This window comes from Scomber japonicus, chromosome 4, assembly GCF_027409825.1.
Source record: "Scomber japonicus isolate fScoJap1 chromosome 4, fScoJap1.pri, whole genome shotgun sequence".
Lineage (NCBI taxonomy): Eukaryota > Metazoa > Chordata > Actinopteri > Scombriformes > Scombridae > Scomber > Scomber japonicus.
In genome coordinates this window covers 27,772,252-27,799,281 of record NC_070581.1, presented here as the reverse complement: position 1 = coordinate 27,799,281, position 27,030 = coordinate 27,772,252, and the positions used below count along the sequence as shown (strand labels likewise).

The 27,030-nt window shown below is 40.6% G+C and overlaps 1 protein-coding gene across 2 annotated transcripts; it reads left to right on the top strand.

Annotated features, from left to right (window-relative positions):
* Positions 1-288: 288 nt before the first annotated feature.
* LOC128356891 (disks large-associated protein 4-like) lies at positions 289-25,261 on the top strand. 2 transcript variants are annotated; one of them, XM_053317069.1, is made up of 11 exons: positions 289-1,479; positions 1,880-2,115; positions 2,475-2,552; positions 3,126-3,273; positions 4,364-4,583; positions 17,213-17,700; positions 17,793-17,890; positions 19,434-19,873; positions 20,657-20,748; positions 22,459-22,611; positions 22,815-25,261. In XM_053317069.1, exons 1-11 carry the CDS (start codon positions 289-291, stop codon positions 23,037-23,039), a joined length of 3,369 nt encoding a protein of 1,122 aa, XP_053173044.1. In that variant the 3' UTR covers positions 23,040-25,261. The 2 variants fall into 2 exon arrangements, with proteins under 2 accessions (XP_053173044.1, XP_053173043.1); XM_053317068.1 differs by having other exon boundaries at positions 289-1,491; positions 4,337-4,583.
* The last annotated feature ends 1,769 nt before the right edge of the window (positions 25,262-27,030 follow it).

The window sequence follows — 27,030 nt, the reverse complement described above, 5'->3', positions numbered from 1 at the left end:
CCCAAGAGAATCGACCATTAAACAAGGATGAAAACTGGTTAGTCAGAGAAAATACCAAAAATATGAAAGGAATATACACAAATTTGTTTCCACAGTTTTATATTAATACACTTTGCTTTAACTATCAGTATGCATTTACTTAATAGCTGCTCTAAACATCTTTTAAAAAGTCTTGTATTCCATTTTTAATTGATTTCTCTGTGTCGTCCTACATTGCAGGATGAGCCATCCAGGTGTGTAGACCCATACTGATTGGAGACATGTTCTAAGGACAGCATCCCAGCCACCATGAAAGGATTAGGAGCCAACCGCAGTCGTCACATGTCTGACTCGTGTGAACCAGGGGGCTGCCCACAGAAACCTCTCTGTCCTTTGACCTCTGACCCTCACAGCTCCTTTCTCTTGAGCCCCACTATAAACCACTATGGCACCCTCGACCCTCATCTCCACCAGTGCTCTCCCACCAGCCCGACCACCATGACCCCTGACTGCCTGCTGCCTTTCAATCAGATGTCCAACAGCAGCACCTTCCCTCGTCTCCACTTCACCTCCCAGACTGAGCAGGGTGACTGTTCACAGGGATGTATGGCTGGTGGTGGACAAGGCAGCAGAGCAGGTACACTATCCTCCTCCTTGTCCATGGGTATGGGCCTGGGTCTGGGTCTTACTGGTGCTCCTATGATCACAAGTGGAACAGCCACCATCTCCTCCTCCGCAGCAGCCAAGATGAATCGGTTACCCTCCAACCTTTTGGATCAGCTAGAGAGGCACCTGCCCCTGCAGCGTGATGGCTTCAGCACACTGCAGTTCCATAGAGGACGTATGTCTAAGCAACGCAGTGAGAGCCCAGGACGGATACGCCACCTGATGCATTCTGTGCAGAAGCTCTTTGCCAAATCCCAGTCCCTGGAAAACTCTGCAATCAAAGGCAGCATTAATGGACGCTCTGCTGGAGGAGTGACTGGCACCACAGGGGCTGGTGAGGATGGTGGTAGACCAAGCCGCAGGAGCAAGAGTAAAGACAGGGCTAAGACTGAGTTGCCAAAGCAGAGACTTAGGCCCAATGCACTAGGACTCTGGAGCTCAGATGATGCCCTGGATACTGACACTACCAAAGCTGGGACCATTGCTGTAGGTTACCGCAACCCACTGAGCATGATGACCCTAGGAAGAGCAGTGTCAGACAGCCAGGCCAGACACATCCCACAGGGCTACAACACCATTTCTGCACATCCTCTCAAAACCTCGAAAAGCAGCAGTGACCTCAAGTTCCTGGCATGCCAAGCGTCACAGGTAGGACCCAAGGAAGAGGAGGGGAGAACAAGAAGCAAGGATGATACACTGGTGAAGAGGGGCTCCTGGTCCACTCTCACCCTCAGCCAGGCCAGGCAAGTGTTGCAGAAGAGCTCTGCTACAGTTAACAGGACCCTGCTAAAATCAAAGTCATGCCACCAAGACCTGGCACACCAGTTCCTGCAGGTAGGAGGGCCAGTGAGTATTCATCTTCATCATCTTTGTGAGTTTGCATGGCTATTTTTATAATTTCTCTGAGGTATTGATTAGTTTTGACCCCTGGAAGTCAGTTCCTGCTTTGCCTGATAATTTAATTAGATTAATTTATGTTCTGTTTCTGTATGTTTGTACTCAGATATATCAGATATATTTTTACCCCACAAATTATTACATTCACCACACCCATATTTTAAGCACCATTGCTGCACAATACCCAAAATCATACTGCATTATTATATTATATTATATTTATTACAATCATTATCAAAATGAGACACAAACCATGATATACTGCACATATATTGCGGGGTACACCTTAAATATCTGCAGAGACTCAACACAGCATGTATGTGTTTTTATAATCCAGGTCCCAGTGGGGGACTGGGCAGGTACTTTGGGTCGGGGCCGGCCCAGAGGAACTGAGATTCCCTGTCGAAGGATGCGCAGTGGCAGCTATGTGAAAGCTATGGGAGATCTAGAGGACAGTGAGGACTCAGAGGGAAGCCCCAAACCTTCCCCCAAATCTGCTGCCCGTCGCCAGAGCTACTTAAAAGCCACCCAGCACTCCCTGAGTGAGCAGCAGCCACCACCACCTCCACGCAAGTGAGTCCCACAGCACAGAGAATCACCACTTCACCATACTGGAATTATAACCTTTATTATCATACTCATTGTTTTGCCATAGTTGAGTGTGTGCTCTTTTACTTTACATTCATTAAAAATGAAAGGGTATTTGTAGTTAAAATATTTTGGAAGAAACATTTCTTTTCATGTCCCCAAAGGTAGTCAGCAGGTGGCAGCATCTTGTCACAAATAATTCTCTGGACTTGTAGCAACATTTAGTCAAACCAAGCTTATACTGAGGGGACAAGACATGACATACCGTATCATCTTTTTTTGGTACAAAAGCAAAAGGAGGTGAAATTTTGAAATGTTTTTTACCCCTACATCCACACGGACAGGCCTCGTTGCTACGCTCTCATGCGGGAGGATTATCTGTGGTCTCCACTACAGAGTGCATGCTCTATGCAGCATCTGAGGTCAGTGTCATCCACAGGACAGGCAGTCTGAACCTCCACCCACCCTCACTTGCCCTACCACCACTACCCTCCACCATCACAAACTTTTTTTTGTCTAACTCTCCCAGTACTTATCCTCTATTACCCCTGTTCCATCTCTTGTCTTGCAGGTACCCTGAGTGGTGTGTTAATATTTTACTCCTACCTGCTTCCTCAAAACCTGATTTCATAACATGCAAATTTTCCATGGAAATCACTCCACTAAACTCTGCTGCCTAGCGCACACACATTGTCACTAACACCAGGTGCTAGATGGGCAGGACAGGACAGAGGAAACGAGTTAGAAATGTTCAAGATCAATCACAAAGTCAATTTATGAAATCATATTAAGGTGTTGTTTCCTCTGTGCTGCAATTTTAATCCCAATCACATATCACTATCCATGCATCTCAACAGTATTTAATCTAAAAATACCCAGGGGAACATTTTGGAGTATGACTTAAAGTTTCTCCTGGATATCATCAATTAAACACAACCCTCACTTATTCTGGTGTTTGACTTCTGACGGGCTGATTATTGCATTCACTTCCACAGCACCCTGCCGTCTCTGAAAGAGATGTCCACGAATCGGAGCCTCGATAACTTAGACTGTCTGGTGAGCCCGTTGGAGGCCCCGCCACGCCACAGGAACGTTGATTACAGCCAATGCTCTGGCACACTGGGCAGAGGCTCGGCCACTCAGGTATGCGCATTATCTTATCAAAATGTGTTGCTGTTACTGTAGCTTGTCACATTATTGTCACTTGGCTGGTAAAGATTATATCCTCATGTGTATCAGCTAAACTAAAGAGTTGAAGGATTGAGTCATGCTCAAGCAACATTTACATGACAGTTGTTTTTCTGGGTAAAATGTAAATATTAATAACTTTTTAAATTTGTAATGTCTAGAAATAATTAAGATCATTCTGGATCAATGCCAGTGACCCAAAAAAGATGAATAAATGTGACCCTCCAATTTTGAAGCTATTGAGAGAGAATATTTGAATATGTGATATCTGCTGAGGCTGCTGAGATGGTACATTAATAAGCCAGCCGGGAATAAGTTAGTGGAATAGAAAAGTTGCTTGAGTGTGTTTGCACAATGTCAAAGTGGGACATATAACTCAGTATAACCCTAAGGGAGCTTGTTTTATATCTTCATCAGCAGGATTGGACTGCGATGCAGAAGCACACACCATCAAAAGTTGCCAGATCATGCAAAATACCATTCATAGAGGATAGAGGTGCAATGTTATATGAACATGGAAGCTTTTGCATCAGTAAAAGAATGACCGAGGGATTCAGTTTCTTTCAAAATGTCAACCAAAGTAACACATTTGTGGATCCTACACTGAAACTTTTTGAGCGAGTTGTTTTGACAGTTTACCATTTTACTTTTATATTTGTCATTAAATTGTCAAACTTGACATAGTCACTACTATTCTACTACTTTTTTATGTTTATGTAACACGACTGGTTCTTATCAAACACCGACAACGCAAATCTTGTATTCAACAAAGAAATACTGAGTAACTCATACAATTCAGCATAAAATATTTTAAACTGCCCCTTCTCTAAGAACAACACTCTCATTCTTTAATTGTCTTTCCATATTTCCGATAAAAACATTATTAAACTATGTGCCCATGAGATGAGTCATTTCTAACACATTAGAACTTAGAACTGAAACTCTAGTGTGGCTACGTTTTCATTCACAGGTGTAGGACTAGTGATTGCATGTTTCTCAGTCTACCCTCTGTCGTCAGCGTGTGAGTCTGCACACGTTCTTTCAGGTATGCGGGCAAGGCTTTGGACACTCAGTACCATACTGTGAGGTGGAATCACAGGCAGTGGATGCTCTGGATCTACCTGCGCCTACGTGCTTCCGGTCACGCAGCCACAGCTACCTGCGAGCTATCCAGGCAGGCTGCTCCCAGGACGAAGATACGGCCTCAGTGGACTCAGACTCACCACCGCCCACCACCACAGGCTACAGCTATAGCTCCAACACCAGTGAGTACCACGTAGGACAATATAGGTCTAAAGATAGTCTAGACAGCGAGATAGCTGAGAGGGATCAAATACTGTAAATGCCAGTAAATGTAGTCAACTCACCCATTGATTCTGCTTGAGAACATTTTGGGGGAAATTGACAATACATCCATCCAAATGACATGAAAAATGAAATGTCTGGGTTTGTTTTTTTGTTGTACACCATCTCTGTGCTGAAAGAAAACTCATGTGAAACTCGTGAGAAGAAGACAATAGGAAATATTTGTGCACAATGTCTGAAGAGGTATTTCTGGTTACAAGTTTCTATGCTCTATCTGTGAAAGACCACAGCGAAATATAATTGCACCATCTGGAACACAGAGCTGGACAACAACAGCACTCTACTGAATTGATGAATAAATGAAAGCAGAGTGGAAACAGTCAATATTTAACTTTGAGGCAGATACAATGGATCCTTAAGCGCTTAAAAGTTTGCATTTACACTAGTGTCCCCTTTTCAGGTGATAAGTGTTTTGTTTTCAAGGCTCAGTCTGTAATAATGTCTTCATCGAGCATCACTAAGTTGTAGATTACATTCAGTGCTGTTCTCATGTTTGTTAGAAAGAATGATGTGAGCAGACATACTAATGAAAACTAGTTATGTTTCACATTTTAATGGTTTGGGTTTGAAAGAAAGTGTTTACCTGATGACCTATTGCAACATTTTTGTTCTGTAGGCCATATAATCACCCAAAGCTTCTTCAAGTTATCTTAAAAATATCTTTAATCAATCGGTGTTGTGGTGAAGTACCAATAATTTGGATTTATTATGGAATTATCAACCATCAAGGTCATGACTGTACATGAGTAAATTCAGGCATTTTAAATGCAAAACAAAAAAAATGTGAAATATTTAACCTCAGGTCCTGTTTCCCAGCTGACTAGCAGAAAAATGTTAGATGAAGTCTTTTCTCTGCTGTGCCAGTCAGTATGTACCTGATGTTAAACAATTGGATGCATATAACAATCATCATAAGTTCAGTCATTGTAAGCACATAAAAACTGTTAACAACATCATACCTAGTATATGGACACAGGTATTCTTTCTGGCCTACCTACGTGATAAACTGCAGTTCTAAACTCAGTTTTATGTATTGCTTCATATGTCTAAATGAATTAAAATGGTATGTATGAAAAGCTTATATTTACTTTTATCTGACACAATGCACATTTGCCATCACAATATACAGAATTGTTTCTAATTGTAATTTTGAAGGTTGGGGTTCACAATCTTTCAAGTAAGTATTTCAGATGACCTTTTTCTTGCTATAATCATCCCCATTGTTCACACTGGCCATTAGAAGACCTTTATAATGTACTTTCAACATAAGTGATGGGGGCCAAAATCGACAGTTATCCCTCTATGCAAAAATGTAATTAAAAGTTTACTTGGAGCTTATATGAAGTTTCAGCTGTCCAAATTAGTCAAACCAATTCAATATTTTTCAAAGTTACAGTGTTTTTATAGCCAAATTTCCTGTTTTTGTTACTATACTTCCACTGCAGCTGAACAGGAAAACACTGTCAAGACACAAAGAGCGAAAGTTTTACTTAAAAATCAGACTGTAACTGCAGCAGATATCCACTTTATTATACTAATTCATACTGCAGATTATACTGCACATTAGCTTCAGATAAACTTTTAAACTAATTTTTGCGCAAATGACAGACTGTGATTGTGTCCCCTGCAGCTTTGCCTGTTGACATTAGGAGGGGATCCTTTAAAGGCCAGTACAAACAGGAGCGATAACAGCAAGAAAAAACAGGTTGACATTTTCATTTTGGTACCTGACTCTTTGTAAAGATGGACTTAAAAAATTGTGAACCTATCCTTTAAGCTCAACCCTTCTCTATGTGTAGTTTCTTTAAAAAAAATCCTAAAATAAATGATAACATGAACTATAAGGAAAGAAGATAATGGATACTTATGTTACTTATAATCTTTAATTGGCAATTGAATATACATTTTGTTTCTTGGGAAAATGTTGTAGATTTTCCTTTTTTTTTTTTTTTTTTTTAAATCGGAATAATTAAGTTAACCTACAGATGTCCATTGATAATGAGACGGGTGCTTGCTTACTATTAATTGAATATGTGTATTTAAATGTCAAGATTCGAGTCTGTTCCCGCGGCGTCAGAGAACCAAATGAAACGCACCTATTGTGAGGGCAACGTTATGATGCTAAGGCTTCAGCCAATCACGTTGCTGTCCGATGACATCGATGAGCGCAGCTGTCCAATCAGATTGCAGAACGGTGTTACAGACAAAACGTGGACTCCAATCCTCGTCGTCAAGGGCGTGTACTACAAATCTTTTCTTCCCAGTGTCGTTGTGTGTCTTAACGCCAGAGAACCGTAGCCCCGTCTGCATCTTGTCTGCCTTGCTGTCCATGAATGAACAAGAAAAAAAGGATTTTCGAGTCACCCAAAATACAGTAAGGGGTTTCTTTTTTTTTTGTATGTGTGTGTGTCGCTTTTTCTAGATTGAGCGTTCAGGCTCCGGCTGTCAGATGTTGTCGGTGTGTTAGCAGCAGCAGCGGCAAGCAGCACACGCTAACAGTGGGTTAGCTAGCTAACGTGGATGAAGAAAAAGGGGGGATGAAACCTCCTTTTAAATACGAGGCTGGCTGCTGTTAGTAGACTTGGCGGGGACGAGTGAAAAAGCTACCGGTAGCAGCGTCTCTTTGTTAGCCGGCTGATACCCATCTACATAACGCCCCCGGCTAACGTTACTCAACGTTAAATGCCCGGTGCTCCCTGTAATGAGGCTACTAGCACAAGCTAACAGTAGCCCAGGCGTCTACTGACGAGTAGGTGGACATACCATTCATGTCTGCCACACCAGATTATTAACAATGGCTAATGTTACTAATATGTAATATAAGGGATTTCATGCTGCCAGTAAGTTTGATTTAGAGACGTTTTAATTGTACTAAATGTGACCCAAATAATACAGATACGACTCTTAGAATAACATATTGCTTCAACTTGTGCTCTTACAGTATTTCAAGTTGTCTTATTTGGGGGATTTTATAGATTAACATTACCTGTTGAATGATGTAAAGTAGCGTTTAAGTGCTCCTCTTACTTTCCGGGGCTCAGCATGTGACAGTGATGTGAGCTCAGAGGCATGGAGGAAGCTATGAATCACATTTAGTTTAACTTATCATCAGGCAAAGTCAAAACTGTCATATCTACTATAGATTGTGATTTTCTTATTTTCTGGTCAGGTCAAAGTCCCTTTTTTATCGTTTTAAACGTTATGATTTATGGTATTATATGATAATACACCCTGCTTTTGTCTTTAGTTGTAATGCGGGTATGTGTGGGTGAAGTTGATGTCTGGAAAAACCCACCAATCATTTGTACCTCCAATTACTGTAGCTATTTTTGGTTTCTACAGTTTCATATGCCTTTTTTTTTTATTCAGTTGCCAGCTATGCTTTAAGACCTGAGGACACAATCAATAATTGATCAACTTCCTGCACTGTGTGTACTGAAGGCTAATGCTTTGCAGTTCACCAGTTAGGACACTTCCCTGGGCTTTTAAAGGGACACCTGACCCCAAAAAAAAAGAAAGTAAGATGTGCACACAAAAGGAAAGATAACATCAAGGAGTAGTTTTAGAGTTTTGTGTACAAACTTCTTTATCATGGTTGGGGAGGATTCAGTTTTTCTTCTTATGTACTCCATATTTTAGCGGAAATGTGTCTTAAACTGTTTTCACTCTGCGTTGGAAATTAGAAATTAGAAATCGAAAAACTAGACTGTCTGCTGGTTTGTCATCAAATCCACTTGGCTTTGAAAGTTCATTGTGGCATCGAGGCGTGTTTATGGTATCCATCGCCATATTACACAAGACGTTGTGTGTGTGTGTGTGTGTGTGTGTGTATGTGTATTACCATGGATAGACAGTGAGTCATCCTACACAGTATTACACCCTCTCTCTCTTCCTCTCACTCTCATTGATGAGGTAATCTTTTGACTGAATGGGCGAAGCAACTAACTGTACTTTCACACAGTAAGGTCATCAGTGTGTGTACTTGTGTGTGGAGTTAATGATTAACAGAGCCAGACAATAAAGTTGAGCTTCAACTCTTTGCCCTGCACTATTTTGAGATCTACTAATTAGAGATCTACATTAAAACACACACTAACATTTACTCCCATCCAGAAGAGTTTTACTAGATATTGAAAAAAAACTACGCTTATAATTACACTTACACTTAAGTAGGCTTTATTTTTGACACTTGCCTTTAAATTTAATCGTATCTTGTGTGTGTATTACGCGTTGATAGCAGGACTGCGATTAACATTTATTTCCATTATCTGTTAATCTGGCTTGTTCTATAAAATATTGATCCTTAAATATCTTGTTTTGTGCAGTCCAAAAGCCAAGTATATTCAATTTGCTATACTGTATGAATTCTCTGCATTTTTGCCTTTTAGAAATTACTGAAATGATTAGTTGCTAGTAGAGCAATCGCTTAATGATTGAAGCTATTGTTGAACACAGTGTGATGAACAGTGAGCGTTTTTCTACGTAATGTTTAATAATGTCATTACATCTAATTTATTGTGTAGTTTAATCTGATGACGGTCAGATCTACTAATAATCCTAATCATAGACGTGATGTTGGATTCAACCTCAATGATCAGCCTGATGATGTGGTGTGGAGAAACCCAGATTTTAGTTTTTGGTTTTTACATGAAGATAATTTCCTGATCTATAACTAGGTGCTGTTCACCTTTTTCATGATGTAGTTTAAAATAAGAAACATACTCTAAGCACATCTGTTCTTTATCCAGCTGTGTAATATTTAAAGAAGTCCAAAGACGCTGCTTTGATTATCCAAAGTTTCACATCCTGACAGGATTGACCTCAGAGGTACTTCGCCACGTGTCGTCACATCAGCTGATTAGGCTAAAACCCAGAGCTGTTCCCCCGTTCGCGACAGGTCGGACTAAGGTCTTAAGGATAACAGAATATACAGCGGATAAGAATGAACAAACCGAGTCTCCAGCAGCGTAAAGAGTGGATGACATTATTTGGATTTTGTCTCTATTTTAATGGCTCCTCTAAAGGCAAGCAGCTCACTTATAGTGGATGATTTTATATTGCGTTTAGTTTGGTGAGCCTAGTATTCGGCAGTAGAGAACAAGTTGTTTGACTGTTTTCCTCGCATGTATTTCGTTTTTGGTGTTGTCACTCTTAGTCTGTGTTTTTGTGGAAGTGGTTTACTTTTTCATTTTGTCAGTCGTGTCTACTAAATCAAAGACGGCCTCTCTTTCTGTCTTAACAGATAACTGTTATTAAGTCTCGTCACCCCTTTCCAAATTACTGCCTTTCTACTCTCACAATGTTTGGCTGGTTGATCTTATTCATGTCTGTTTCTTGATGCTACATGTCAAGAAAATGAATGTAAATGAAGTCAGAGATTAAACGTTGATGCATATTTTCCCTACAGCAAGGGTATCAAACTCATTTTAGTTACACACATACAGCCCAATTTGATCTCAACTGGACCGGACTAGTAAAAGTATTGCTTATATATATATATAGTTATATAGGTAAATATGAAATCTATAATAAAACTCTCCAATAATGAACCATCTATTTATAAATTCTTCAATTATCTCAAGATGGACGTCCATGAGCAGACCAGAAGCCTCGATTGTGAATGAGTAAAATAAGTGAGAATAGCAGAAGAAGCATTAGATGTGCACTTTATTTAAAAATTGGAATTACTTTTCTGTAATTTTCATAGTTTTGCAAAGTTATCCAGTGGGCCAGATCGGACCCCCTGGCGAGCCGTTTCTGGCCCCCAGGCTGTATGTTTGACACCTCTTCCCCTACATCGTGAGCAGACGCTAATTGCTCCGATCCACCGGTGGTTCAGACAAAATGGCAGGGTTCCCATGTGACCTGGAAAACCTGGAAAACCTGGAGAATGAGTGACCAATTTCCAGTCATGGAAAACACATGGAAAATGAGAGGAAAAAGTCAAATGTCCTGGGAAAGCTTGTGATAACTTGTCTGTCATACTGTAGCAACTGAAAATATCTTGGAAAATGATTTCAAGAAAAGAGTAAGGACTAGTCTTTGGAAAGTGTTTTTTTTTTTTTTTTTTAAAGGGCAGGGACAAAAACTTGGCAGGTCATTGGATAAACCATGCGTCTATCCCCTTCTTACCTTGGAGGCGGCTAGATTCACAAGATCACACGAGACGCTGATTGGTCCGATCCACCGGTGATTCAGACACAAGTACATAACCTGACAAAATGGATCCTAGCATGAATCTTGTGAATCTTCCCACGCAGAATAATAATACATAAATAATGTTCTCCAAGCTGTCAGGATGGCAAATGGCGAATTAAGCTCCACAGTCCAGCTCTCCAATCAGTTTTTAAATTTACGTCATTTTCTCTAATGATTTCCCGTCGTGTGCTTTGTCTGCTTGTCAGAAGTCACGCTCAGCCGTGTGTCCTGGTCTAATCTTTCAGTCTCCAACTCCCACAGTCTGTCAGCCTGCCGTACTATCTTACAATACCACTGCTAATCTTGGACAGAGCTCCTGCTACCTCCTCTTTTCATGATACTTGGCTCAAATCCAGAGTTTTTGCAGACAAAGGTTCATCCACAATGAGCTTGTAATACTGTCTGCAAGGCTTGGTGTGTGTACTCTGCTTTTGTGTGTGTATGTGTGTGTGTGTGTTTTCAGCTTTTAGTGCTTTAGCAGAAACTGGATCCACACTGTCTAAGAGAAGTTCACTCCGCAGCGTAATTAAAACACCGAACTGTGAGTCAAAATTACTCCAGAATGAGCCCAGCAGTAATCAGACTTGTCAAATCCCTCTACACCAAACAGTTTTGTCCAAAATGGGAGTGAACTTTTTACTTCTTTAAAAAAAAAAACATTTAAAACTGTGCTAATTGCAACAGTACAATGTTTTGAAAATATTCTCTCGTGCTTCACTCAAGTTTTAGCCGGCTGCAGAAAGGCCCATTAGTGGTCATCTGATAGCTCTCAGACAAATCTGCTGATGGAGCCTCGGTGTGTCCTCAGCCCAGACACAGCATGTCTTTGGTAAGTGATGCAATTTACTTAACATTCGATGATCATAGCCGCGTCGACAGACTTGCAATTGATCGTAATTGCTTGTAGAGCAAAAAGGAGAAAGCGTCGGGGTCGCTCAAATATGCACGATGAATGATACACAGGCGGCTACTGTCCACGTAACATCATCAACTTGAAGATCCGAAGCCGCTGTGGGAGTTCTTCAACCAGCATGTTTAACTCAATATTTTGACTGGGAACATTTTAAACAATTTGCTTCAAACAGTAGTTGCCCATGTGTAAAATAATAAATCATTTAAGTTTTACACAACACAAAAGGCAAGGCTGATTAAGGCCCTGTCCCAATAGTCTTCCCTTCACCCTTCAACTTCATTGAAGTGCCCTTTACTGGCGAGTGCCACTTCACAACGGAGTGAGAAGTGTTAAGGGATTGAAATCTTTACCTGTGAAATGGGACAGCACTCAATGCGTCATTGCGTCATCATTAGCCAACGAGTTCACCTACGTCACACGCATCAACGAAAGTAGTGGTAGTAAATTTCATTCATGAACAATGCCCACTCCAGGTGTTATGTTAGCGTTAATAATATTTCTCCGTTTAACCAACCAACGGAGAAGAAATGTGACGTACAGAAGACTTCTTTCTCGGCAGCCATCTTCCTTCAAACTGTTGATAGTCGGTTACCAAGGTTACCAAGGTGTTCGCAAGGCATCCTGGGAAATGTAATCTTTCCCTTCAACCGTAGTCTGCTTCTGATCGGACTCGGTGTGAAGGGATTGTTTGAACACTTCAACTTAGTTCTAAAACAATTGGGACACCCTACCCCTTCACGTGAACGCGCAAATTAAGGGGAAGGGTGAAGTGCGAGCCTAAATATTTAAACAAATTATGAGGGCTTTTTTTCAGCACAGCCCCAAATAAATTTTGTATTTTGAACAATCAAGTTATAATAATGATTAATTAACAATTTTAAATAACAAATTAAACATCACTGTCGAATGAAATTTCATTTATATAACCCAGTAACACTCATTTGATTGTAGGGGTACAAAACTTAACTTAACTTGTTCTTGTGTCAACTAAAGCCTTCTAACGTCTCCTGACAACAGAAGTATGTATTACTGTTTTTTTAGGATCATGAGGCTATAATTTACATGACTGGGAGGAACATGACTAACTTTTCACAGTAACTCCTTTGCATAAAGAAATTGGTGCATTATTAACACAAAGGATAATATAGCAGATGTTAAAACAGGAAGCAGCTGCAGGTAACAAGTAGATTCACACCTTTTTTACCATCTAATAAATCCTAAAATACTACAAAAAACTCTTATGGTTTGGATGATGGTTTCCTAACATGTAACCATGGATGCTAACACTTATTATGGTGTCCTCTCTCTTTAATTTGGTAATCTAATAGAACCGGTTATCCCGTAACAGGCTTTAATCACTGTTGCTTGCTGAAGGCTCACTATAATCTATAATTAGTCCAGCTGTTGACATTTTGGGTGAGCCAGTTTTGTGCATCACTTCTTTTCCATTTTATTGACATTAATTAATCTCTTATTTCAATAAATACGTCAGAGTTGTTCATTTAGGTGTTCATATGTCAGATATTCAATCAATCAATCAATCAAACTTTATTTATACAGCACCTTTTCATACAGGTGAGTGTAGTTGAAAGTGCGTTACATATAAAGAGAGAACACATGACAACATGAAGAAAAGGAATTTCCAAAAACAAAGTGCTGCAAATTAGAAGAAAGAGAAGAAAAAAATGAGACCAATGCACACGAGAAAAAATAAGAATGATTAACATTTTTAGAACATTTAAATAAATAGTAAAATAAGGGATTCAGAAAGGGTTTATTAAAAGTAAGAGTAAAACCTAGGTTAAAATAGACAAAATAAAAAAGATTAAGTTTAATAAAAGCTTGACTAAAACTAGGTTAAAAAAAGAGATTAAAAGACAAAAGAAACGGGCAAATAAAGTAAGATAAGAAGATGATGTCGATGATGATGATGATGATGATGATGATGTGGTGGTGGTGGTGGTGGTATTGGATGGATGGTATTTTAGGATACTGAAGAAAAGAGGAAGCAGTCAGCTAGAGGCTATAAGCTGGCCCTGCCCCAGAGATGCAGCGTCTAGGCAGCTTTTCCCGTCTCCTAATCACCTCTTGGCTTTGCGCCCATAGGTAGGAGACACCGAGCCAGTCATCACACCAATTATCACACTAGGACAGCAACATGGATTGTACTCTCTCACCCCGCTAAGGGTGCAAATAAACAGCCTGTTTTTTCGTTGCTATTTTCGACACTGATACACTTTTGTTAGAAAGTTGAGTGAGAACCACGCGTCTATCACAGTGGAAATGTTTTTATAGTCACCTTTTATAGCTCAGCGTGTTTTGAGTAAGAGACCGAGAGCTTCAGCCTAATGTAGACACAACAAACAGGACAGAGGCATGCGTTGAGAGACGCTGGGTGTGACAGGGACACATTAATTAGCGCCAGGAATGTCACGTATTTGTGCTTATGAGTACTAAAAGAAGTGTCTCATTCTTTCTGGATAAGTGTCCTATATTTCCTGGGTTAGATATGACCTCTGAGTCACTGTCGGGCGGCAAAGGCATGAGACACACACACACATGAACTACACAGCATGGATTCCTCGGCCATGTTTGTGTATGTTTGTGGGATTTAATGACGGCTTTGCTACAGCTGTGAGTCACTGGCTGATGACGGAAGTGCAGCGCCCTCAGAATTACAGGGTGTTGCGCTGCTATTTAGCGGAAAAGAAAACGGAAAGAATAAACACTACATTTTCATGATTGATCCCAAAGCGGTCAGCCTTGAGTTATATTCTGGGTCGGATAAACCCTTACATACTGTTCAGGATAAAATTTGACCCATTTTTTCTTATTTAAAAGCTGTAAAAATTCAACTTGTTTATTTTTAAAAAATCCAAAAAATCGGCATTCAAATGTGGTATTGTTTTATTCCATAAAATGTTCTCCTGGACCATGAAATAGTGATTGTAAATGTTTTAATCGAACATTTATTAATGACTTAGTGTAGAGACTGAGGAGACATGAAATGAACAGTATGTAAAGGGTTAAAGAAATAAAACTTCACCCAGCATGTCTGTCAGTGGATGCTATAATTGGGTAAAATTGTTTTTCAACTATCGGTCAAAAACCCGTCTCAGCTTCCTCTTCACAGTTGAAGTGAAGACAGGATGTAGTTTTTCCTGGTTTCTCATGTAGGACTGTAGTCAATCCTGTATGATCCACCACAAGCCTCCAGTCCAGTCCTCCATTCCTTGTCCCTGAGTCAGACACTCACTGGTATGTTGAAAGCATTTGTGAATCTAAAGTTTATGTCTGTCAGTGTCAGTGCACGAGGGTGTTAAGCGGTCTTAACCCTTACTTACATCTTAAAAAAGGTTTTCTGTTAGCCAGGAATTTGATTATTTATCTTAAAGTGACCCAAAATATTTAAAAAAAATAAATAAATATTTTAACTATCTAAAAAAAAAAAAGTGTATTTACATTCATTAAAGACTGATGATGATTTGTGGTCCCAAAAGTATGTACAGACACTAATAATGAGGGGATAGTGTGAAATTCCCAAATATGAGCAGTGTGTGAGGGTCTCATTTAAACTAAAGTGGGACTTTACCATTTTTAAGCAGTTATTGATGTTAATTGATTAAAAGTAAAAGCCAGTCAGTGTTTTATGTGTAGCCTAACTTTATCTATTGATCATTATGGTGCCAGTTTTTGAGCATTATTTATAAATAATTTAAGTTGCCTGATTTAGTATTTCATTTCATTTATAACGTTGATATTATTTAAGATGGAAACTTTGTGCACATTATGTCGCAGGTATAATAAGCCTGGAAAAGAATCCAGTCCTTCTAAGTTTACTGATGGTTTATTTCACTGAGGTGTACTCTTGTGTTTAAGTATGTGTAAATATCATGTAGGAGACTTCGTTATATTTGATTTGAGCTGCTGTGTTGCTAGCCTTATGCTTCAGGGATCCGGTTCATGACGGCAAATTGTGAGCAATGTTTACACGCTGATCTCAAATGGTGCCACCAACTGTCTTGTTTCACAAATGATCATCACTATAAAATTACACATACATTTTCAAGTCCTACAGTCCTCTCGTATGCCCGGGCATGCCGTTTCTTTTGTGTAGTTAAATGTGTTAAAATTGATGTTGCAAATTTGGTGAAACTGGCCTCAGGCTGATATGGTGTTTCTAAGAGACCAAGAACCAGCACAGGGACTTAACCTCAGTTTCAACCAGAGGAAATAGGAACTACATTTCTATGTTTTTTTTTTTTTTTTTCTCACCTTTTCTTGCTGATTGTGCAAAATATAAGCAAACAAGAGCTGACATGATAACTATTCAGGAGGAAGAGATTGAAGAGAGAGATAGCTAGCGAGTGAGTGAGTTAGAGTGAGAGAGGTGATGAGATTGGGCGGCTGTGGCTCAGGAGGTAGAGCGGAGGTAAAGCGGTCGTCCTCCAATTGGAAGATTGGCGGTTCGATTCCCGGCTCCTCCACATGTCAAGTGTCCTTGGGCAAGACACTTAACCCCAAATTGCTCTCGTTGCTGTGCCAACGGTGTATAAATGAGAATGAATGCTTAAATTCCCCCCTGATGAGCAGGTTGGTACCCTGCGTGGTAGCTCCTACCATCAGTATATGAATGTGGGTGTATGGGTGAATGAGTTGTAATGTAAAGCGCTTTGAGTGGTTGTAAAGACTAGAAAGGCGCTATATAAGTACAGTCCATTTACCATTTACCATTGCAAACGAGGAGAAATTTAAAAAAAACATTCTTGCTAATTGTTTTATGGCTTTTACACATTTTAAAGCAGATTGTCTTCCGCGTAGGCGAATGCTGTGAAGTGTTCAGTCTCCTTTTCCACCTGCATTTCTCCTTTTTATCTATCCATAACATCGGAACACACAACTGTAAATACAAAAAACCTCACAACAGGATAACTGTGTTGTTTTTTTGTGCATAATCTTGGCTGTTCTACAGCTGTAGTGGAAATGCAAACAGGAAAGCGCAAAAAGGACTGAGCAAAAAAAGAAAAAAAAAAAAGAGCTGCTAGCGGAGAATTCAGAGTTGTCCAATCTGACAGTCCCCAGAGCAAAGGCAGTGTGAAGGAGTGGCCTGTAAAGTAATATCCACAGAGACAGTCTGACGTCAATGGAAAACAACCACCAGCAGCAGGTTGACAGAAAAAAAGGTAGCTCTAAGTACAGCTTAATGGAGGCAGCAATAAGGACAAAGTGCAGGTTTGAGATAGGCTGTGTTTATAGTTTTGTGTTTCGTTGCTTGATAGGCACCAGCTGGCCGTCATTTATTTTTTATGTTGTGTTTTCATTGAGGCTTAAAACGAGTCTTTGCTTGTTTGCTAAAGTCTTTTATAAATGATTCTAAGCTCACATTTTTCCCTCTCTTTTTCCCCTTTCTGTCTGCAGTCAGCAATAGGAAGGCTCCTCCTCCAGTGCCACCCCGCACCACCTCCAAACCCCTTATCTCAGTGACGTTGCAGAGCAGCACAGAGTCAGCCCAAGACACATACCTTGACCAGCAGGACCACGGCAGCGAAGCCAACAGCCAGTCAGGGCGCAGCAATTCGTCTGACAGTCTCTGTAGCATCCGCACGGGCAGCCTGGCTAAGAGGCACCAACCTCTAGCCGCTGTCCCTGCCGCAACCCCCACAACCACTGCAAGCTCTGTACCCCCTGTTCCAGCCCCTCGTGACCTCCCTCCTCCCACCACCACTGCTGCTGCCGCTACCGCCACCACTACTCCTGCAGCTACCACCACTCCTACAACCACTGTCACTCCTGCAGCCACCACCATTTCCACATCTACCCAGCCCCAATATGACTCCCTGAGCATCGGTATCATCATCGAGCCCCCGACTGCAACCAAGAGGAAACTGTCCTCTATTGGAATTCAGGTAGGATTTTTTTTTTTTGGGGTACACACTGGGTCACACTGGGAGAAGACTGGAATTTGACTGGATCTCTGTTGTCCATCATTACTTATCAGGTGGATTGTATTCAGCCAATCCCAAGAGAGGAACCACTACACCTGGCCGCACCCTTAAAATTCCAGTCAATCGGAGTTCAAGTGGAAAACGGCAGGCCGTAAGTACACTCTCATATTTTATGTAACTGTGAATTGAAGCCTTAAGTGATCACAAGGATGCTACAAAGATTTCATGTGATCTATAAGAACCAGGATGTTACAAGAGAGGATAAGAATCTATACTCTTAATGGCATTGTATTAAAGTAAACTGAAACTTGATAGGATAGGGATTTCATATGGCTCTCTGTTCCTTATACAGTGGATCACATTCTTGTACATAACTGGCCACTGCATTGGAGGGGTTGGGTTGGGTTTGAGAGACAGTAGCCTGGTTGAAATGGAGAGAGAGTGATAGACGAGCAAATTAAAAGACACATTACAAAATCACTTAAGAGGAGCTCTCAGTTCAACGCAAGACTAAAGAGCAGCAGTGCATCAGTCTGTTATGATTTCTGTTTTCTGCAGGACTCTCCTACCTATTTTTCTTGACTTTTAATGGCTCCCAGCAGCTCCAGTAGAGTGCACTACGATTGAATCAGCAAGTAATAATTGTTATTCCCTGTTTACAGAAGTAAGAAGTAAGAAGTTAAAGGAGCTTGAAAAGTTTTACCAACTGACCTGACAACATCTATCTATTTCACTATTATATCCTCCTTTTTTTTTCATCGACATGCGTAAATACAGCATCGACCAGAGTTGATCATTCTTGACAGTGGCTCTGAGAGTTTATTTACCGATACCAAGATTGTAGTTTTGATTGTTGAGATGAGGTTTTTTTTTAGGTTTCTCTTGTTTATTTCTATGATTTCAACACAGATTTGTTGTTCACAATGTAACATAATCAGGGGAAAATATTGGTGTGTCCCCTGGATGCATCAATTGCGAGTTTACTGCGTCCTTTTTGGATTTTAAAGCATCAAAGGCACAGGATGTGATCCTAGCAACATCACATCATGTTTCATTTACTGTATATTGATTTGTCCCTGTTGCTCAGCCCTGAAAGAAAAGCACCTCCTGCATGTCTCAACTCACTGTCTCTCTTGCCCTGCTTCTCCCTTCCGTAACATCCATTCATGCACACACTCAGTTTCATTCTTTCTGTAGCTGGTGAATCTGCACTCTGTGCAGCAGAGAGTGGCTAATGTCATTCAGCCTGGCAGCAGCACAGCAGCACAGGACTCTGATGTCCTTTTACTCTTATTTTGACTGTAGTGAGCTGAATATGGTGAGAATCTGGCCATTAAAACTTATTTTCAGCAAACTGTAATTTCCTATAATCTCATTTATTTGACAGCCTCCTTCCCATACTCGAGCTCATTATCTCTGAAGCCAGCGGTCTGCAATGCTTTTATGTTGTGTACATAATTTGCTGCTTATTCCCCGTTGCTTCCCGTCCTTGATGCGCTGTCTTTTCTGCCTCTGTGTGCCCCTTTGCAGTAGAAGATACTGCACCATTAGCTGCCATAATGTCATGTCAGTTTAACTCACTGACCTCATACTGTTACTATTGAACATGTTTGACGCATCACCTCATTGTTTGAATTTTTTTATTTTTGGTGAAACTGTCAGTCAGAAGCTGATGTATATGCATATCTCTGCAGTCTTAGCCGGGACAGCAGCATGGCCTCCAGACAAAATACAGAGACTGAACCTCAGGAGCCTGAGGATGCCGCACCCACACAAAACAACACAGCCAACTGCACCAACAGTCAAACAGTGAATACCATCGCGCCCAACGGACAGGACAAAGCCATGGAGCAGAAGCCCCTCAAACACACTTCAACCCCATCCACGATATCCACCTTGCCCCCGGTGACTCTGGACCCGGCTTTAGACCCCTCCTCGCTGCCTCCGCCAGACCCCAGCCTGGAGACCGGAAACTGCAGCAGCACCCACGGAGACGCTGTCCAATCCAGCACGCCAGCTTGCCTCCGAGATGGCAACTGGTTTCTGAAGCTGCTGCAGGCGGAAACGGGCCGAATGGAGGGCTGGTGTCAACAGATGGATCAGGAGACCAAAGACAACAAGCTCTCAGAGGAGGGTCAGTAACAGAATTTCAAAAGGTGGAATTGTTTTTTAAAGATTTAGTCTCACAACGACATCACCATAGCCCCTTTAAAGCCAGTATGTCCTCCTTTTCATCTTCAGAAAGCACATAAAGTAGCTTGTCAGTTTAGTGACATGAGGAACTGTCATTGAACTGATGTCCTTGTTGGGAACTTCACAGGCAGATTTGGTCAGACCCCCGTCCCTCTTAGACAGCGACAACACAGAAGCATGACGTACTCATTACTGCCATTGGCTTACAATAGTGCTGCTCATTAGGGCGGGAGTAAGCCTTGTTTTAGCTATAATGGAGCCACCACAGAGTCATTCCACTCTCTCATCTCCCAGAATACCACTCAGGCTTTTAGGCAGATCCATCCCTGCAGTGTCTTAAATATGAATGAGCAAGGAGCAGCGTAGCTTCAGAGGCTCCATCAGATTATCATTCCTCCAGCTATCTGTGGACCTGAATTATGAATTTCCATTTACATGCAAATATTAAACGGAAAAGCTTGAATGGCTAGTAATTTGTTGTCCTCGCTGAGATTGAGTTAATAAATTACTTCTAAAGAAATCATGTACTGTCACAGGATGTTAAATGGTGAATGTTTACATAAATATTTCATTACTAGACAACAGGAATAAAATCTACATAGTCGCTCTCTCGTAGGTCTTGATACAGCTCTCTAACCCTTTTGGCTTAATCTTTTTATGCTTTATTTCTCCAGATGTTCTTGCCAGCTTATTGTTGATTTATCATATCTTCTTTTGTTTGCAGTGTTGGGGACGATCCGCAGTGCAGTAGGCAGTGCCCAGCTCCTCATATCTCAAAAGTTCGAGCAGTTCAGAGGGCTCTGTAATGAGAACCTGGTGAGTGTGTCCGTTGTTTGACCCTATTCGCGTCCATCGTTCTCCTGTCCAACATACACTGACACAGTCTTCCCATTAGTCAAGTCAATCCTCAGGGAGAGAGGAGACAGAGACAGAGAGAACCACAGCAACAACAATAACAACAATAATTATAATAGAAATATGACTAATCATTATAGCAGTAGCAGTGGGCAAAAATGACTAATAGCAGCAGCAGCAGTGGGCGTCAAGCTGGACCGCAGGGACAACAGGCGGTCCACAGCCGAAGGTCTCCTGCGAGACAAGAAAGCACAAAATTATATGGAGGACACCAAGTTAGTAGCATGTATTAATGGTACATGAATGGGGACAGATGGTGAAGAGGAGGAGGAGGAGAGAGGAGTTCAGTGCATCATGAGAAGTCACCTAGCAGTCTAGGCCTGTAGAAGCATAACGAGGGTCTCATCCAAGGCAAGCCTGAGTCAGCCTTGAGTATGAGCTTTATCAAAAAGGAAGGTTATAAGCCCACTCTCAAATGTAGAGAGGGTGTCTGCCTCCAGGACCCAGTCTGGAAGATGGGCTCTTAAAAATACGATGCCTGGGCATTAAGAGCTTTGTAAGTGAAGACAAGGATTTTTATTTCTATTCTGGATTTTACAGAGACCCAGTGCAGAGAAGCTCATATGGAAAAAATATGATTTTATTTTCCTAGTTTTTGTCAGTATGCGTGCAGCTGCATTCTTGACCAGCTGGAACATTTTAGAGACTTATTGGAGCAGCCTGATTATAAGGAATTACAATAATCCAGCCTAGAAGTAACAAATACATGGACTAGTGTTCCTGCATCCTTTCAAGACTGAACGTACCTGATTATTTATGTTGCGTAGCTGAAAAATAGCAGTCCTTCTTTGAACTTTATTTTATGTGTGAGTTAAGACATATCATGATCAAAGGTGACTCCCAGATTCTTTTCAGTGGTGCTGAAGGCCAGAGTAACGACATTCATAGTAGTTATATCATTGGATTATGTGTTCTGAGGCGAGCACAATAACTTTTTGTCTGAGTGCTAAATATATATGGGTATCATCAGCATAACAATTCAACTTTATGGAGTGTTTCCAAAGAATATTACCTAATGGAAGCAGATATAAAATAGTTGTGATTCTTTGTGGAACTTTATGGAATTCTGTTTTGACGTTCGTGTGCATTGATTATTCACAGTTAACGTGCCCAAACTTAAATTGATCTGATAAACACGACTTAAACCAGCTTAATGCAGTTCCACTAATGCCAATTAAATGTTCCAGTGTCTGTAACAGGATGTGATGGTCAAAAGGTGTCAAATGCAGCACTAAGATTTTACAAGACAACTACATTACAATTTAGAGAGGAAATGATCTTTTCAAGCAGAAACATGAAACCTTTGATGATTATCTACTCAGATATACTGTGACAGATTTCTGCTCACTTTGCCTTACTTGACTCGATTGTCCCACTGTTTAGCCTCGTCAGATTTTCTCTATTACACGTCTAATAATGTTGAAAGTTAATAATTGTTAAAGTTGACTAGGGTCAAATAAATTTTCTTTTCATTCATTTGCCTGAAGCGAGGCTACCTTGGATATATGTGTGGGGAGGGATGTGATTAATTCTCTCTGATTTGGCCGAAGCCATTCATCCATCATTTCTCTATTTCTCGTATTGTCTGTTTCCCCCCCCCCCTCTAACTAGGACATTAATGCAAATCCGCGACCAACAGCGCAAGACCTTGCAGGGTTCTGGGATCTTCTACAGCTCTCAATAGAAGACATCAGCATGAAGTTTGATGAGCTTTACCAACTTAAAGCCAACAACTGGCAACTTCCTGAGAAATCAGAGAAGAAGGTGATGTTTTGTGCCAGACGGTTTTCATTATATTTATGTTTTTAGAGCACTAGCTTAATATTGGAGGGTGTTTATTTTTAAACTGTTTAATTAATGTTTAATGGCTTACAAATGACAGCGTATTAATACCACAGCAGGTTGTGTTTTCAGCTAAAAACCGCACCATACCTTACTCCTCTTCCCTCTTGACACAATTTCCTCAGGATGAAAACAAGCAGCTTCCATCATCTGTGCCAAAGAAGCAATCCAAGCCCAAGCTGTCTGCAGGGAAGGACAGGAGCGTGGACTCAGCTGTGGACAAGCAGCGGCAAGAAGCCAGAAAGCGGTTGATGGCAGCAAAGCGCGCGGCATCAGTACGACAGAACTCTGCCACGGAAAGCGCAGACAGCATCGAAATCTACGTCCCCGAGGCCCAGACCCGCCTCTGAGAGTGGACCAGCACTGATCATCGAGGAAAATCCTGACTCAATTCAGACATTCATTGACACAAAACACACAAGACAGATCTGAGACAAACACACAGAAGTACAACGGATGCGTAGATGCCGATCCCTCATAGCAGCACAGTTGACGACAGGAGTAACGTGAGGATCAGAGGGCATCGAACCAATCCAGAATAATGCAGATGATCACCCTGCTGCCATGGGACAGAAATAACCTTGACAGATGTTTAATACTATTGTTATTATTGTTATTATTGACATTATAATAATTATTATCTCCTAAAGTATATCAAGACTGTCTTAAATGTGCAAGTATCTTGGATAAGGACATCCTGTACCTTGTGAGCTGAAGAATCTTGGTATCCCAGAAGTTTACTCTCTTAACTCCCTTCACTGCTGAGTCTACCGGCAAGTTGTGGCTGCCTGGTTTACGAGCTGAGCTACCATCCACACACACTCAGGATACACATGCAGGTGTGCTCACTGTCCACAGAGTCTTCCTGTTCTCAATTTGTATTAGGCTGCCACTCATTGGGTGTGGTGTGTACGCTTTACTGTGTAAGAGTTATATGATGGCGTTTAATGTACTCAGAGGTTTAAAAAAATGCAGAGAACCAGAGGAAGGCAGTAGCATATATATTATGAATATCACACTATTACAATGTTCATTTTGTAAATGTTGTATACCAGATTATTTGTTAGAAAGAGGTCAGTGTTCAGTACCAAGGTAGTTTTTTATAGATCGAGTACATGTACTGTCATGATATATTAGCACTTGATGCAATCATTCACTCCACCTCTCTTTCTCTCTATTTTCTCTTCTTTTCACAAACGCACACTAACACAGTCTGTGTCTGTGAATGCTCATCGTTAAAGTCTTACAATTGTTTTTGTTTGTTTGTTTATTTTTTGTGAAGGGATGTGAGGAATGACTGCCCAGCCAGTGAGTTGTAGAGGAATGTATGAAATGTATGCATTTACAGCTCATTTTTGACTTGATCACTGCACTTTCCATTCACCTCAGATCATGTTTGCCCCACCTTTTTGTTTGCCTGATCTTTCTGACTTTCACTGCATCCTTGTGTGACGTAGGGGACCAAGACATTCACCACTTGATATGGCATTCCCATTCAACAAAACTACGTGTGATGGGGTGGGGGTTTACCCGCTACAGGAAAGGAAATGATATAGCAATAATAAAAATGTACTTGTATCAGAGCAGGCAGCGCAGTAGGTACCCAGTCTTAAATTATTTAACATTTCCAGCCTTTTTTTTTTGTTTTAGCATGAAGGATGAATGTTTATTTCTTTGTCTTTAAAATTCCTAAAATCTCAGGTTGAACACTCGGACTCAACAGTAAAAACCACTATAGATGGATTATTTATTGTATAACCACACATGAATTGGCCGAATGCTTGTAGCCATTGCCAAAAAGTATTTCAACATCAGAGCTAAGTGTTCCTCCGTGAGAAGAATTAGTCGGCACTAAGATTTAGTGCAGAGAAGTATAAGCATCAGTTCTCCTTCACTCCCCTTTCTAGCAGCTTGAACTCCCACCCGTCTGCCGAGAATGAAGAACTGTGGTACATTTTTTTAATTTTAATGTCATTTGACACGTTTTGTAACTTTCATCCGAAATGAGGTCAACTCCAACACGTCGACTTATGTAATTATAATAATTAATGGTGCTGCGAGGGATTTCATATTTTGCCAAAATGGCAACAATCATCAACATTTCAGTGTCATTTGATACAGCTTTTATTTAAAGTGATTTTTCTTTTTTTAATTTTATTTAATCCGCTCATGATTTCAGCTACCTGTGTGCGCATTCTCAGCAAAGTTTGTGTTATTGCATCAGCTCACTCCAGACACGCTATGCCTCGCCTCTGTCTAAAACTCATGACACTGAGGGTCAAGGGTTCATGAGAGGAGCTGGGCATAGCAGATACTCATGCACAAGTATAGGTTGACTCACTAGTTGTTGTTTTTTTAGTAAGAGCTGGCTCTCCCCCTACTGGTCAGTCCTTGCGTGACACTCCAGACATCTTGTTCTGCTCCATTTTGAATCTTTAGTTCATGTCATACCAGAAATGAAGTTGAACTGGGAATGCTGACACAACACTGAGTTGATGATTTTCTTATTCTCTTAATTTGTATTACATCAACAATGGACATGTGCATTTCATTGTCCAAAGAAATCATTAAACATCCCTTTGCTACATGTCCTGGTCATCATTCTTGCTGTCTTTTTTATCGCACTCATCCATAATAAATGGTAATATTAGCTGCTGAGTTAATATTACACAAACAAATCATAAGCATTAGATTAGACCTATCGTTACTGTGTAATCTCTAAAAGCATGGCCTTCTGACATATAAAATTATACAAAGATCTTTGCCAGTGAATTTTCAGTACTCCTTTAAGTGGGTCTTGCAAATGATCTGAAACTATTCAATCTGTGTAAGGCATTCAGGGTATGAACTGTACGTAAGTGAGTTTATAACTGTGACACACGGTGGGAAGTCCTCTCCTTTTTTCATATCGGATCAGATATCAAGAGAGCCGGATCCCTTTATTCGCCTACATACTGAACTTGAAGAGAGCAAGACCTGATCAGGGATCCTCAGATGGTTTGTTTACCTGTACTTCCTGAGTTTCAAAGGGCTACAAAACGGACAAACGTTGACCAGAAGGTGCGACTCTGGACGCAGATTTTGTGGATGTGCTATTCAACCACCATGTGGATGAGGCAATATAAGTGATGTGTAGAATTTAAGAATTGTTTGAGTCACAAATATCTTTGGGATAAAAATTGGATAATTGTGCTTGATGGACAGAAACACTGAGATTCACGAGCCCCATCCTGACTTCAGTACTCGCCCTAGTGGCCATTTCTCTTGGCATCAGTCCTCTCAGAGATCCAGCTAGGCAAAATGAGCAAAAACTATGTAGTTCCAGATTATCTTGTACTGCTGAACATTATTTTACAAAATAAGCACATATCTTACAGATGAAGGGTTGTTTAATGTTATGGTGTATTAGTTAGACACTGTGAGGCTAGTTTCTTTTAAGAGAATAAAGAATTGTGATTGCAATGACTTATGTGGCATATTTTCTGTATGAAATAAGCTGTAGAATTAAAGGGGAATGCCACTCAATTTTGGGATGCATGTATTTCCTTGGACATGTCTTTAAACAAATGACCTCAATTATATTAATTGTTGTTCTTGGATCTAGAGCAAAAAAAAAAAAAAAAAAATAGTGTCCAGAAAACCTCTCTTTGTGATCCCAAAGCAACCTTTGTTTCTTTGTTTGTGTTGATTTGTTTTTATTGTTTTATAACTTAAAATAAAATAAGGGGCACCTTAGTACGTGGTCATACAGATAATACTCTTTTAGCAATTACAGTACAAGACATACTCTATATGACTACTATACTGGAAAACAGTTTCCATATTGTGATTTTGATTTCAGAATGTCAGCTACAGGTTTGTTAGTTCCACATAGGAAAAATAAAGGAAGACGACATATTGCTCCATATTTTTGATAATAACAGTGTGCTTCCAGCTTTGTAGCAGTAGTTTGGGGAATGTTATTTCCTGTTTCACGCTGACAATGCTCCTGTGAACAAAACAAGGTCCATTTAGAAATGGTTTACTCAGTTTGGTGTGGAGCAACTTGAGTGGCTTACACAGGGCCATGACCTCAACCCCTATCAAAACACTGCTGAGATTATTTGTAAGTCTGACTGCGAGCCAGACCTTATTGCCCAACATCACTGCCTGACCAATGCTCTTCTGAATGAATGGGAGCTAATTCCCACGGCCAGGTCCCAAAATATGTTAAGCTTTCCCAGGCGAATGGATTGCTGTTATAGCAGCATATGAATGCCCGTGGTTTGGGAATTAGATGTTTAACAATGACATATCGATGTAATGTGTAGGTGTCTTCATATTTTTGGCTATATAGTTTAG